This window comes from Trichechus manatus, unplaced genomic scaffold, assembly GCF_000243295.1.
Source record: "Trichechus manatus latirostris isolate Lorelei unplaced genomic scaffold, TriManLat1.0 scaffold00081, whole genome shotgun sequence".
Classification (NCBI taxonomy): domain Eukaryota; kingdom Metazoa; phylum Chordata; class Mammalia; order Sirenia; family Trichechidae; genus Trichechus; species Trichechus manatus.
The window spans coordinates 847,455-862,551 of NW_004444017.1; the positions used below are offsets into that span (position 1 = coordinate 847,455).

The 15,097-nt window shown below is 43.1% G+C and overlaps 1 protein-coding gene across 1 annotated transcript; it reads left to right on the forward strand.

Moving 5' to 3' along the window:
• The first annotated feature begins 266 nt into the window (after positions 1–266).
• On the forward strand, positions 267–11,028 carry FGF23 (fibroblast growth factor 23). Its single transcript, XM_004381173.2, has 3 exons — positions 267–502; positions 8,303–8,406; positions 10,514–11,028. Exons 1-3 carry the CDS (start codon positions 292–294, stop codon positions 10,952–10,954), a joined length of 756 nt encoding a protein of 251 aa, XP_004381230.1. The 5' UTR covers positions 267–291; the 3' UTR covers positions 10,955–11,028.
• The last annotated feature ends 4,069 nt before the right edge of the window (positions 11,029–15,097 follow it).

Sequence of the window (15,097 nt, forward strand, 5' to 3'; positions counted from 1 at the left end):
CATGTGTGTCTGGAACCCAGGTGCCTCCCGTGATCCCCAGAGGTCTCTACAGTCTCTTCAGATGGGCTGATTACAACACAGAGGATGTGGACAGTGGAGTTTTTCCTGTTTGATGTCACGCTGCTACCCTTTAAAAGTCCGAGGGAATAAAGGAGGGAATCCAGCCTCGGATCCTCACTCCAGACATCCACAAGGAAGAAGAGGAGAAAAAGGCCAGGAAGGCACGGGCCAGCGGAGTCAGGGAAGGAGTGTCAGGTTTCAAACTCGGCTCCAGCCATTCAGAGAGCCGTGATGTTGGGGGCCCGCCTCAGGCTCTGGGTCTGTGCCTTGTGCAGTGCCTGCAGCATGTGCATCGTCAGAGCCTATCCCAACGCCTCCCCGCTGCTCGGCTCCAGCTGGGGTGGCCTGACCCACCTGTACACAGCCACTGCCAGGAACAGCTACCACCTGCAGATCCACAAGGATGGTCATGTGGACGGTACACCCCATCAGACCATCTACAGTGAGTAGGGGCTTCAGGCCGGGAAGAAGGGTGAGCTCTCCTGTCCATCCACGGCAAGGGGCTTGGGATGCTTTGGGCTACACCAGAGGCTAATCTAGGCTCCTAGCTTCTTGGCCAGAATCCACTTATTTTGTGTGGTCTTTAACCCTAGGGGGAAGATTCTCCCGCCTCCCTAATTCATGTTCACTAAATCCGTCTTCCCACCGTAGAAGCCCCTTTCCTTTTGCTCTGTCCAAGGAGCCAGAGTGTACAGAAAGAAAGGTAAGGAGGCTGAGAGGAGAAGATAGAGAGCAAGAGGCACTGAGCTTGAGCTCATGAACTTTGGAATGGATTAGCTAGGGAGGTTGTAAAGGAGCTTGCTGTATCAGACCGAGGATAAGGATAGATGAACTCAGGATAGATAGATGAAGTCTAGTATTCTGGCCTTATAAAAAATTCTCAAGAGAAAAGTATTGAAGACAGATTGTTCAGGTATGTTGTCTTGGAGAGTCTAACCTAGATCAGGTGGTCCTTTGAGAATCCATCCATGCACCTATCTATACACTCATCCATCCATCCAACCAGTTTCACTGGGTGCTTCAGAGGTGCCCAGTTTCCTATGAGTCAGTGATTCTTCTCTATGGAGCTGAAAAGTATCCACTCAGTATCAATAACTGGAATCTTTTTAAAGATTACCAGTTGCCATCAAGTTGTTCTGACTCATGGCAACCCCATGTGTGTTAGAGTAGAAACTGTGCCCCATGGAATTTTCAGTGGCTGATGTTTCAGAAGTAGATAACCAGGAATTTCTTTCAAGAAACCTCTAGGTAGACTGGACCCTCTAACGTTTGATTAGCAGCTGAGCACATTAACCGTGTGCACCACCCAGAGACACCTTTTAAAGATTATGTTTGCGGAAAATAGGTTCACAATCCTCAGGAGTCAATCAGTTAGCTACATTTTCAAAGGAGGGCTCGTTGTATGTACCTACATGGGGTTGGAAGGAATTCTGGTGGTGCAGTGGTAAAGTACTCAGCTGCTGACCAAAAGGTCAGCATTTGGAACCCACCAGCCACTCTGCGGGAGAAAAGATGTGGCAGTCTGCTTCTGTAAAGATTATAGCCTTGTCAACCCTAAGGGGCAGTTCTACCCTGTCCTATAGGGTCGCTATGAGTCAGAATCGACTCAGTGACAATGGGTTTGGTTTTTACATAGGGTTGGCAGGGGGATGGATATTGAAAAATATAGCATCTTCTACTTTAGAAGAACATGTAAAAATTAAGGATACAGAAAAGTGTAAACCTGTTCAATATAGATAAAACTAAACAGTCTCTGTTTAAACAAAACTCCTTATCTTATAGGAATTATGATTTGCTCTTTATTGTTTTAATAAATTAATCAATATTTTGCTGTGTGCAAGGCATAATTCTGCTAGGAATCAAGAATCTGTAAACCTGGTAGCAAGATATATGCACACAAAAAGCTAACAGTTCAGACCTCTTCAAGTGCTCAGTGAATGGTGATAGGAGATGGAGCAAGGTGCGGGGGGAGGTCTCTCCAAACACCAAACAGGTTCAAGGGAATATAGTAGGATTCAGGAGTCAACATCTTGGAAGCTAAGATTTGAGTCCACTGGCAAAAGTCGGAAATAAATCAGGATACACTGATGGATCCAAAGTGCTGCTCATTTTATTCAGTTGATATTTAACAGAACCTGTAACATGTCTGGCATTAACACAAAGCTGTGTGATTGCAAAAGAAGACACAGCCCCACCCTTGAAGAACCTCATAGTCTATCATCTCATATTGTCCCCCAGCTCATTATCAGACCTGTAAGAAGTACAATTTTGCACCTCTAGTGGAGGGTCATCCTTACTTCGATTGCAAGGCTCTATACGATTTAGAATGCTGGAGAGTGGGTTATGGTAAATCATTTTGATTCCCATAGATGGAAACTTACCTAGAATCATGGAATCCCTTTGCTGAAAGGACCCCGCAAAGACATGTTCTCCTTAACCAGAATAGAGTAAAGCAGTCCAAGCCAGCTATGGTGGTGCAGTGAGTGGTGCCGTGTGTGCAGAGCACAGCCTACTTAGTGAGCAGTCTCAATTGTAGAAATTTTGTCTTCAAATATCTACCAGGAGTCAGGCCCAGAGGGCCCCACTGAGGACTTAAAGTGCCTTAAAAAGACTAACAAGCAGCAAAATGAATTGAATGGATTTCAGATTCTTTTTATAGAAGTGTGATTTTATTTTATCTCATATCGACACCAGATAAGCATTGTGTCTCTGAACTGGGGAGGGGAACGCAGGGTCCGAGAGACCTACTATTCCTGGTACATATAAACTCTTGTACCATTCAAATCCATTATCATGTGTATTATCAAAAAAAAAAAAAAAAGGAAACAAAAAATGTATACACTTACATAAAAAGTTACCTAAAAGGAAAAAGGAAACATTGATACATATGGATAGATAGCACAACTGCTTTAAAAAGATTGGAGAAGGATTTCTAAGTACCTCATCGATGAATGTAAAGCAACACTTTTATACTGATGGAAGGGTGTAGGGTTGGTTTGTTTTTTGTTGTCTTGTTTTTTCTTTCTCCTAATTAGTTATACATTTCCAGTAAAATCTGGTTCACCTGATTATGTTGCTTTAGTAAATTCTTGATTAATGGTTCAGTGCCCAACCTAAGCCCTGGTGGCGCAGTGGTTAAGAGCTCAGGCTGCTAACCAAAAGGTTGGCAGTTTGAATCCACCAGCCACTCCTTGGAAACCCTATGGGACAGTTCTACTCTGTCCTGTCGGGTTGCTATGAGTCGGAACTGACTTGACAACAACGGATTTTGTTTTTCGGGCCCAGCCTAACTGGTTAATGGTTTTTGACAAAATGAAAACATCTGCCTTGGAGACTCTATAACCTTCCTTGGCGCTCGCAAACACTGACCTCAGGGGGCCCCTCCAATGTCTGTACCTCCTAATATGAACAAGACCACCCTCTCACGCCCCATTATCCTCTCTTTGTGGAAACAGAAGAAAAGAGATGCTTATTACTCCTGGTTACTATCTATCACTTCCTAGATTCTATTATTTTTACTTCCTCCAACTTCCCCATTGGAACTGACTTTACTTGAAGCTCATCTATCCTCAGGATCTTTAATCCTTCATAGTATTATCTTCCTTTTGAGGAGCTCAAAGCACGTCACATCTACCATCTTATTTGTCATTTACTAGCTTTGAGAATAAAATGGAGGAAATAATTTTCTACTTTTATAGCAGAGGTTGAGGCGAAGTGGTAATAGTAACAATTACCAACATTTAGAAAGTGCTTTATAGTGGATAAGAAATTATCTCATTACATCCTCAAGATGAACAAATGAGGTAAATATTTCTACTACCTTCATTTTCCATATGAGAAAACAGAGGTTTAAAGAACTTAAATATCTGGTTCAAGGTCACACAGGGAGTAAAAGACCTGGAGGACAACTTGACCCCAAATCCCATGCTTTTCCAAGGCATATGCATAAAGATACCCTCGGTCACTGAAGGAAATGTCCATTGAGCCTGCCTCCTTCCAACAGGTAGTGGTTCTAGCCAGAGTGATTGTTCCTTCCTGCTGCCAGGTTCTCCCCTTGAATCTGTAGAGACTATGAAATCAGGTCTTCTGAAAATGCAAAGGGAAGAAATTCTGCCTCTCTTAGATTTTCTTTCAGGTTGGCTTGTGTAAATTTGTATATAGGTCGCTATGAGTCAGAATCGACTCAACAGCAACAGGTTTGATTTTGTGTGTGTGTGTGTGTGTGTGTCAGTTTGATTCAAGAATCAGCGCACTGCACATAGAATCTGCTCATAGTTCCTCTGCAGGCTGATTTCTATTGGGACTGCCCATGGAAACTAGGAACTGGTATGCCGTTCACACTACTCACGCTGACTCCAAACATCAGGGCAGCACGACTGTCCAGATATGGGGTTGTCACATACTATATCATGTCTTCCATTTGCTCAACAGCTTTCCAGTCACTTTTTACAACTATTATCCCATTTGATTTCAGAGTAACCCTATGAAGTAGGCAGAACAGCTACCATTATTCTTATTTTACAGCTAGGAAACTGAGGCTGGAGAAATGAGTTGCCCAAGGCTAAAAGGTTAGTAAGTGGCAGAACTGGAAGCAGAATCCAAGTCTCCTGGTTCAGTGCCCCTCCCCTGGTCCATTCAGGGGCGCCATGACTTGGGGTTCCCATGGCCTGCAGTATTTATTTTGGCACTTGATTTTGTCTTCTCATGCTTGTATGATTTCTGTTGGAGGCAAGCAACAGGGAATGGGAAGAGGATGTTAGAGTCACTGACCTGAGTTTGAATCCTGCCTTAGTTTCCTTATCATTTAAATTAAGATACTACTACTAATAATAATATTGTTAACAATGTAAGTTGTTTTGAGAATTTTAAAATAAAGTATCTAGAGAGCAACCTCTCAAAAAACAAATATTAAGTATAATTTTTTTTCCCCAATCAGACTGAAAATTCATCAGGACCGAAACCATTTCTGATATGTTCCTTATGTTTCTCTCAGGACTTACCATAAAATTAGCCATACGTTTGAGAGACGTAGGCAGACACCATTTTGGAGTAATCAAATGTCCTCTGCCCCTCCCACACCCCCACATGCCTTCCAGAACCTTCTCTTCTCACACAGGTAGTAAAAGACCTGGAGGACAACTTGACCCCAAATCCCATGGCTAACCCTCAGTCAAACTTGGAAACAAATTAAATTGTCTCTTTCGTCTTCTTCCTTTCACTTCTTTCTGGGTTCGCGCTCACCTTCATTTCCTGTGTCCCAAATCATTCCCATCTCAGTTCTTAAAAGGCTCTATACTCAGCTAGTGTCTGATTATTGCCTGCTTACTCTCCTCAAAGGCATTTGTATTGAGCCTACATGGGGTAGGGGAGGAGCCTTGGGCTTTTAAATCAGGCACCACCACTTACTAGGCACAGACTTCAGGAGATATTCACAACCTCTCCAAGCTACATTTGTAGAAAAGGGTCTTAGAATCCCTGCTTTGCCTAACTCGTTGGAGCTGTGAGTCAAATAAGATGCACTCAGAAATTCTGTGTTGGGCAAATGGAAGTTGTTATTAATAGGGGCCCTCTGCTGGCCCCAAAGACCTAAATGATTTTAACAGAAAATTTCAGGTAACTGAACAGCATTCGGGGCAGACGTCTTACTGAATTACCACTCAAATTATACCACTATATGACCTAACCTAACCCTCACCACAAAACAGACATTCAGACTTTAGTTATTTAACTAGGTATTGATACTTGTTAAAAATGCAAGCCCCCATGATGGGGAGTCACACTTAAAACATAACAATTATTTAAGGTCCCTGGCTGGCGCAAAGGAGCCCTGGTGGCACAGTGGTTAAGCACTCGGCTGCTGACTGAAACATTGGCTGTTCAAACCCACCAGCCGATCCTCAGGAGAAAGATGTGGCAGTCTGCTTCCATAAAGATTACAGCCTTGGACATGGAAGCTCCACAGAAACGTCCAAACTCCCTGAGGGACTGAATTGCTGGGCAGAGGGCTGTGGGGACCATGGTCTTGGGGAACATCTAGCTCAATTGGCATAATACAGTTTATAAAGACAATGTTCTACATTCTACCTTGGTGAGTAGCTTCTGAGATCTTAAAAGCCTGTGAGCAGCCATCTAAGAGATTCCACTGGTCTCACCCCCTTTGGGAGCAAGGGAGAATGAAGAGAACAAGATACAAGGAAAAGATTAGTCCAAAGAACTAATGGACCACAACTCCCACGGCCTCCACCAGACTGAGTCCAGTACAATTAGATGGTGCCCAGCTACCACCACTGACTGCTCTGACCAGCATCACAACAGAGGGTCCCCTACAGAGCTGGAGAAAAATGTAGAACAAAATTCTAACTCACAAAAAAAGACCAGACTTAACTGGCCTGACAGACACAGGAGAAACCCCGAGAGTATGGCCCCTGCACACCCTTATAGCTCAGTAATGAAGTCACTCCCAAGGTTCACCCTTCAGCCAAAGATTAGACAGCCCTATAAAACAAAACGAGACTAATAGGGCGCAACAGTCCAGGGACAAGGACTAGAAGGCAGGAGGGGACAGGAAAGCTGGTAATAGGGAACCCAGGGTTGAGAAGGGACAGTGTTGACATGTAGTGGGGTTGTTAATCATTGTCATAAAACAATATGTCTACTAACTGTTTAATGAGAAACTATTTGTTCTGTAAACCTTCATCTACAGTACAAAAAAAAAAAAAAAAGATTATAGCTTCGGAAACCCTATGGGGCAATTCTACTCTGTCTTATTGAGTCACTGTGATTCAAAATCAATGGCAATGGGTATGGAGTTTTGCAAACTGTTTGCATGCAACCGCTAACCTAAAAGGTGGCAGTTTGAACCCGCTCAGCTGTGTCACAGGAGAAAGGCCTGGTGATCTGCTTTCATAGAAGATTACAGCCAAGAAAACCCCCTAGCGCGGTTCTACTCTGTAACACATGGGGTCACCATGAATCAGAATCAACTTGACAGCAACAAACAACAGCAGTATGAATGGGCTTCAGGCCGTTGTCTGAGACTAGTTTTTGAGAGGGGACACTGAAAGACCATCAGGGACTGAACCTGGAAGGGGCGCCACCAAGTGAGAAAAAGACATCGATGGAGTTCCAAGAAGAAAATTCCGTGCATCCCAGGTATCTATTCAACATGGAAAGATACACCCTTTGCTTCTAATAGCTCCTATCAGCTCACTCTAAGGGAGGCACTAGATATGTAAACTGAATTAACCCAAGGTGAGTGAAATTCATAACAGAGGTGTAGGCATTGTGCCGAAGAAGCTGAACAAAAAAAGAACAATTAATTCTGATTAGGGAGATTAAGAAAGTATTCACAGAGGTAGTGACATTGCAGCCTAAACTTCAAGGATGAGTTGAAAAAAGTCCATTCCAACAATGTATGTAAAAAAAATTTTTTTTTTTTTGTATGGGAGACTAACTTAAAATGTAAACTTCATTTAATTACAACAATAAATAAATAAATAAATAAAATAAATTTAGGTATAATTAAAAAAAAAAAAAGTCCATTCCAACTCATAGCAACCCTACAGGACAGAGTAGAAATGCCCCATAGGGTTTCCAAGGCTGTAATCTTTAGGGTAGCAGATCGCCAGGTCTTTTCTTCCTTGGAGCCGCTGGGTGGGTTCAAACAGCCGACCTTTCGGTTAGCAGCCGAATACTTAACCATTGCGCCACCACGGCTCCTTCAAGGATGAGTAGACTTCAATAAACAGAGAAGGGAGAAAGATAGCAATCCTAATCCAGTGCTTGACACACAATGGGTGCTCAAAAAATATTTGCTAATGGATGTATCATGGACTACTGCTCAGCTCTCTGGGTGGAGAATCAGACTCTGTACACAAACTGAATCCTTGAAACAAATCTTGGCACAGATTAAAAATCACAAAAGCAGAAGGTTTGGAAGAACATGGCCACCACCACAAATATCAAGAGGTATTAGCCAGGCAAAGAAGGGGAAAGTAAAGACATTCCAGGCAGAGAGAGAAGCATGTGTTACAGCACAGGTGAAAGGATGCCGAGAGCTCCGCAAGCACCATACAAGGCAAGGTGAAGCAGGAGGCAAATACAGCAGGTCACAAGAAGTGACCTGAACAAGTAAGTACAAGGAGAGGGTCTGTGCAGTCATCACCACTCTTAAAAATCAACCCAGGGAGATTTCACGAAGGTGTATTTCAGGAAGTGCTTGACATGGATGCTTTCTCCACAGGTGCCCTGATGATCAGATCAGAGGATGCGGGCTTCGTGGTGATAACAGGTGTGATGAGTAGGAGATACCTCTGTATGGATTTCAGAGGCAACATTTTTGGATCGGTGAGTCCTTTTTTGTGCTGGTCACCATTTGCAAACAAATATTGAATTGCTCTGATAGAATATAGACTATTATAGCTCAAAGTTTCCATTTGCACCGTCCTTTGGTGGTCTGTTTTCACTGAGTATTCAGTCTAAGTATCAAACGCTCAGGTTTATATACAGCTGAGGTTTCAACCTAAGCAGTCTGGTTCTAGAACCCACGCTTTTCACTTGTGTCCGGTACTGCCTGTTGGTACCCATCTAACACAGCACCTTGTATGCAGTAGTAGGTCCCCAAGTCACTAAATTCATGTTGTTGAATAAAGTACATTAGAAGAGGTGAGAAGGCATGGGTGTCTTCCTGATTCTAACAGTGACCTTCACTTTACTGCACTGTGACCTCTCACTTCTCTCAACTTCAGAGTCCTCACCTGGAGAAAGTGCAGTGAGATGGACCATGAGACCTGGGGAGCCCCCTCCAGCTTTAAGATCTCCAGTTATGTCTGCCCCAATTGTGACTAACTGGTCATTCAGATTTGCAAGTAAACAAATTTCTCAAACTAAAGTTGCTGGCATATTCCAAAGGATTTTGAGATAGTAAAATTGTAGGACTGCTTACCTCAGCAGCCTCTCACTACCAGACATACCCACGAAAAACTCCATGAGAGCAGGGAATTTTTGTTTTGCTCAAGGCTGTGTCCCTATACCTACAACAGTGTCTGGTCCAGAGTAGACCCTCAATCAATATCTGTTGAACAAATACAGAAACATATAGATAGTCCTCATCTGTAAAATAACTACTTCATAGAGTTTGAGGATTAAATGCAATAATGTTTCTTAGTTACCTAGTGCTGCTATAACAGAAAAACCAAAATAGATGGCATTAACAAACAGAAATTTATTTTCTCACAGTTTAGGAGGCTGGAAGTCCAGATTCAGGGTGCTGATTCAAGCGGAAGGCCTTCTCTATTGGCTCTGGGAGAAGGTCTCTGTCTCTTTTGAGCCTCTGCTCCTGGGTGATCTTCATGTGGCATCTAGCTTCCCCCCATCTCTGCTTGCTTAATTTTCTCCTTTTATATCTCAAAAGAGATTGGCTCAAGACACATCCTACATTGATACTGCCTCATTAACATAACAAAGAACACATTTCCAAATGGGATTATAACCACAGGTATAGGGGTTAGGATTTATAACACATATTTTGAGGGGATACAATTTAACACATAACATTATGTAAAGGTCCAAGTAGGCACTCGATAAAACCAGGTACCAGTTAGTGGTGGAGTGAGGACTCAAACCCAGGTCATCTGTTGCCGAAGTTCATGTCCCTAGTCCCCAAACTATACTGTCTCTCTGATGGGAGTACCCTCATTTCTAATTGACCCCACAGACTCTAGCCCATCTCATTTCTCTACCTAAGGAGACAGAACCATGTCAACTTTCAGCCAGAAGAGGGTTCAACAAGGTAAAGAGTGGGAAGAACAACATTGTATTTAAGTTAGCCCTCCCTCCAGAAACACAAGGAGTGTGCTGGCCCTCCCTCTCAGCTACTGGGCAAGCAAGCCATGTGCCCACCGGGCTACTTCTCTGGGAAATGAGCTGTGAGGCCCTAGTGACTGCCACTCCCTGGAAGTTTGAGCAGCTATGTTCAGTCCTTGGGGAATTTTGGAAAGCATTAGTCAAAATCACTTTTCCCCAAGAGGAAACTTGGATACTTCAATGTCCTCATCTGAAAAATTAGGTTAAATAGTACCTACCTAACAAAGCTGTGGAGTCCCTGGGTGGAGCAAATGGTTAAGCTCTCAGCTACTAACTGAAAACTTAGAGGTTCAAATCTACCTAGAGGTACCTTGGAACAAAGGCCTGGTGATCTACTTCTGAAAAGTCACAGCCAGTGAGAACCCTGTGAAGCACAGTTTTATTCTGAAACACATGGGGTCGCCATGAGTCAGAATCAACCTAGTGGCAACTGGTTTGGTTTTTTGGTTTAATGGAGCTGTTGTTGAGAGGCATGAACAACAATATATGCAAAGGTTGACACAGTATAAACACCCAAGGGCTTCAGGAGGAGTTTGAGGTTAGGAGCTCATGCTCACTTGCCTTACCTACATCACTTTTCCCCTTTCAGCATTACTTCAACCCGGAGAACTGCAGGTTCAGACACCGGACGCTGGAAAACGGGTATGACGTCTATCACTCTCCTCAGCATCATTTCCTGATCAGTCTGGGACGCGCAAAGAGGGCGTTCCTGCCAGGCATGAACCCACCACCGTACTCCCAGTTCCTGTCTCGGAGGAACGAGATCCCCTTGATTCACTTCAATACCCCCAAGCCCCGGCGGCACACCCGGAGTGCTGAGGATGACTCTGAACGGGACCCGCTAAATGTGCTGAAGCCCCGGCCCCGGATGACTCCGGTTCCATCTTCCTGCTCCCAGGAGCTCCTGAGTGCCGAAGACAACAGCGTGGTGGCCAACGACCCTTTAGGAGTGGTCAGAAGCAATCGGGTCAACACACATGCCGGTGGGATGGGGGTGGAAAGGTGCCGCCACTTCCCCAAGTTCATCTAGGGAAACCAGAAAGGAATACTTTTTAACCAGTCTTTCGGCCAACTAAACCATCTGTAAGAGACCAGTTCCCTTTACGCTCCAAGGAAGGGGGAGGTGAGGGTGATGTGTGGGATTAGCTTCTTCTCTCCATTCTCCTCAAGAGGTTCCCTGAGAGTCAACCTTTGAGGCCTGAGTAATGGAGTTTCCCCAGCCCACATATGCCATCTTTCTGAATAAGAAGCCCCAACAGGTAAACTAGAAAATTCCCTTTAAGGCGGAGAGAAGGGATTGCTTTTTCCATATTTCTCTTCCCTATGCCTCTCTTCTTAACCAGTTGAGCACAAACGGAGCAATGGATAAGTGAGTTCACTACTTCTAAGGTGTGGGGAGAGCAATACCAGCAGCTTCCACATTGCTCCATGCCTTTTTGCTATCAGCCTGGACCCCAGTAGCAATTGAGTTGGCAAACCTTGACCTAGGACATTTTAACAGCTGAACTAAGCAAGCTGATGAAAATCCTAATTGCAAGCCTTTGCTCTTCCTTGGGCATCTCTGTGGAAGAGCTCTCAAAACTTAAATGCTCAGTGAACTGAGCCAAAAATCTTGCTAGAAAACTCAACCTCCATGACAGGGTGGGCACCTCTTGTCATGCTCTCTTCCTCCGTGTGTCAAGCCAGGAAGCTGAGAATGACCCTGCTCCATTCCCAAGGGGCTCACTCACCTCTTGTTCCAATTTTCAGCTTTAGTGAATTTGGCCTGCAGAAGAGCTTTAGTATCAATTCATGAAAATCTCCTCTGCTAGGATTTGTTTTCCAAAATGGAAATAAAATTCAAACTCTTCCCAGAGGCATTTAATGAGGCCTATACCTATAATTCGAGATTGAATACCAATCCATTGTGGATAAATCACAAAAATGTTACTGCTGTGGGGAAGGGGCCATAAGACAAGGGGGCTGCTCTGGGTTAGGTTTTTTGTAGACTGTCAAGTTCTGTCCTTTTTTCTAAGTGGTATCGAAGGCTCAGAGGGAAGTATGTCCAATACCAAAGTGTAGGAGTTATGAAAAGACAACACAGCCAGTGCTCTTGACTGACATCTCTTTAGCACTCTACAGCTGTGGCTATGAATTAGTTGAAACGCTCCTAAGCTGACACTTGGGGTCTCAATCCACTTGGGAATTCTTGGGGCATTAAATGAAGACAGCTTTCAGTCCCAGGTGCCCCAGTTGTATCCTGAGGAAAACAAAGCCTCACTTACCAAACAGCTGAGAGGCACCAGAAGGGTGGGACTGACGCTCAACCCTCATGCTAGCCTTACCCCATGACTTGGAGTCTTCCTACAAGGGGGGCCCATTTTCCTACCTCTATTTAAATGACCTCCTAGAGAGCAGACTATTAACAAGCAAAGTAGATTTAAATAATGGCTTATTCCAAGTCACCTTTTTTTTTCCACTGCCATCATGGACCAAGCCTTAGAAATTGATTCATTCTATTTACTTACCAGAGACACATCGGACAGCTGTTTTTCCCTGATGATTTTAAGCTGAACTTGAAAGACCATATTCTGAAACACTAGAACTATGTATAGCATCATATAGCAGTGCATGGCAAATATTGTCTTTATACTTTTCGTTTCCTATTGGAGATATCACCCTGCATAATAACTACTGGAAGCTCTGTAATACTGATAAGCAGATGGAAAATCCCAGGACTTTGGTAGAAAACTGATAGTAATCTCACCACCACCACCACCATCACCAGTGTTCTCTTTGGCAGAGCCAAGGCAACCCCTACAATTCCCACATCCCTAATCGTGTGGCAATATTTATTTATTTATTTGAAAGATTTTGCCTATCACTCTATATTTATAAAAACGTAACCCCATCTTTTTCCTTTCTTCTGTTTAAAATAAAGTTCAACTCAGCTTCTGTTAGCTTCTCCTTTTGTTACTGCCTAAAATACGTCAGAATATGAGAGTAAAGGGGATTATGGGAAGGGAGCATTGAGAAAACAGAAAGCAAATTTGAAAAAGGTTATCACAATTTTAAAATATTCAAAGACTTTTTTTCATTCATAAGCAGACTCTAGCTAGACTCAACAGTTTTGATTAATTTAGACAGAATTACAGAAAACAAGGAAATTTTGTCAATATTGAGTATCTGATCACTCTAGCTCTAACCTGTTTCCTTCAAAGAGAGAAAAATTTTTATTTGAAAAATATACGCAGATACAACATCATATCCCAGTAAACCAGATGCTATGCACTTAGCAGAGCATTGGTGGCACAGTGGTTGGAGCTCGGCTGCTAACCAAAAGGTTGGCAGTTTGAATCCACCAGTGCACAGCGTTACTGCTCAGTAGACTTGATAGCAGGGCACCAAGATAAAGAATCTAGATGTCTTCTCTTCATGATGTTGATGTCCCAGAATTCCTTCTTCTAACAAGGCTACCCAAACACAGGAAGCAAAGATGCTCATTACACACTTACATCTCTATTTAAATTCACATTATACTTTTTCATTATCTGACTGGAGCCATCAGCTTCTCCCTTTTAGCAATTAACGTAAAAAAACTTAGGATACGGTTCACTGTTTTGACTGGTGTTCACACTACCTTCTGACAAGGTCTACAGAGTGAACTTTCTTTTGTTTATGTCCCTTGTAAGAGTCTGAGCACCAAAGTCCTCCACACTATAGAGAATGATAACCATCAGGTTAAACACAGGGCACAGGCCAAATTTCTTTGATCACATAAAAAAAGACTTACCAAAGGCAGGTACTATAATTATTGGTTTAGAAGTACTCTCCAGTCCTTGCTTTTAAACAATTTGGCCTCTGCTTATAAAGTTTATCCTGCCATAGTATTACAGAAACAAAAAGCAGAAGGAACAAATGATTCTTAATTTTGTTTCTGGCCCAAAGGACTTTAAAATCTGATAATCTATAAGAATGGAGGTGTACCAAAATAATCATTTTAGGAGTAAACAGGCCTTCATTCCATTATAGAAGAGGAATTCAAATTAAAGAGGAAAAAAGATGTCCTGTGGATGTTTTCCTTCCACAGGCTTGGGAGATTTCCTTTCTCATGACAAAGAAGTCCTCCCCAAGAAGAAAATTTAGAGCTTTTAAACACAATACAATAGGTGGGATGAGGATGGGCAAGGGTAAGGGAAGAAAAAAATGTGACTACATCATATATATTTGTAGGGAATTTTACGATACATTATGTACATCTGACTGCTAGAAGCTTCAGAAACCTAACCACAGGTAGGGTTTCCAAGATTTCAAGCCCAACCTTTGTCTTCTCTACATGGATTATAAATCCTCATGGGACAAAGGTGTCATTACAACACAAATATTTGTATAGGTTCTTACTGTTTATACCAAAGGTTTGCACATCTTAACTCATATACATTTAAGCCCACATAGCTTCCACTTCTAGCAGGACAGAGTAACTGGTACTAGACTTGCCTCCTGCCCAAACAACTATGAAACTGAACAAAAATATGAGGCAATTGTTCTCAGGTGCAGAGTGGCACAAGATGATCCTTGGGAGAAAGGAAACACGTTCGGCTGCATGATCATCCTGGCTTTCTGTCTTAGGAGCACTTGATGGCTACGGACCAGAGATGCAACCCAGGCAGAGTGGCAATCTCCCCAAGGTGAGGAAGCACTAAAGGCAAGAATTCCACCACGGAAACACCACTGCCCTCACGCAACTATTAGAACGGCTGAAATTCAAAACACCACCACCACATGCTGCAGAGGATGTGGGGCAGAGGGCTCTCATTCACGACGGGTGGGAAAGAAAAATGGTAGAGCTACTTTGGAAGACAGTTTTTTACAGAACTAAACATAGTCTTAGCAATCGATCCAGCAGTCACACGCCTAGGTAGTTACACAAATGAGTTGAAAGCTTACACACAAAACCCTGCCCGTAAACATTTTCAGCAGCTTTATTCATAACTGCAAAAACAGTAACCAGGATGGTCTTCGACAGGCGAATGAACTGGTACAACCATACAGTGCAATATTATTCAGCAGTAAAACGAAATGGGTCACGAAGCTATGAAGACACAGAGAAACCTTAAATGCACACTGCTAAGTGAAAGCCAGTGCTCTGTGGCTCCAACTATATGATGTTCTGGAAAATGAAAACATATGGAGA

Bases quoted from the DNA above. Each gene is read 5' to 3' on its own strand.
- FGF23 (XM_004381173.2), top strand. From the start codon at position 292: ATGTTGGGGGCCCGCCTCAGGCTCTGGGTCTGTGCCTTGTGCAGTGCC. The intron at 503-8,302 runs GTGAGTAGGGGC...CTTTCTCCACAG, and splicing joins ACCCCATCAGACCATCTACA to GTGCCCTGATGATCAGATCA. The intron at 8,407-10,513 runs GTGAGTCCTTTT...TTCCCCTTTCAG, and splicing joins GAGGCAACATTTTTGGATCG to CATTACTTCAACCCGGAGAA.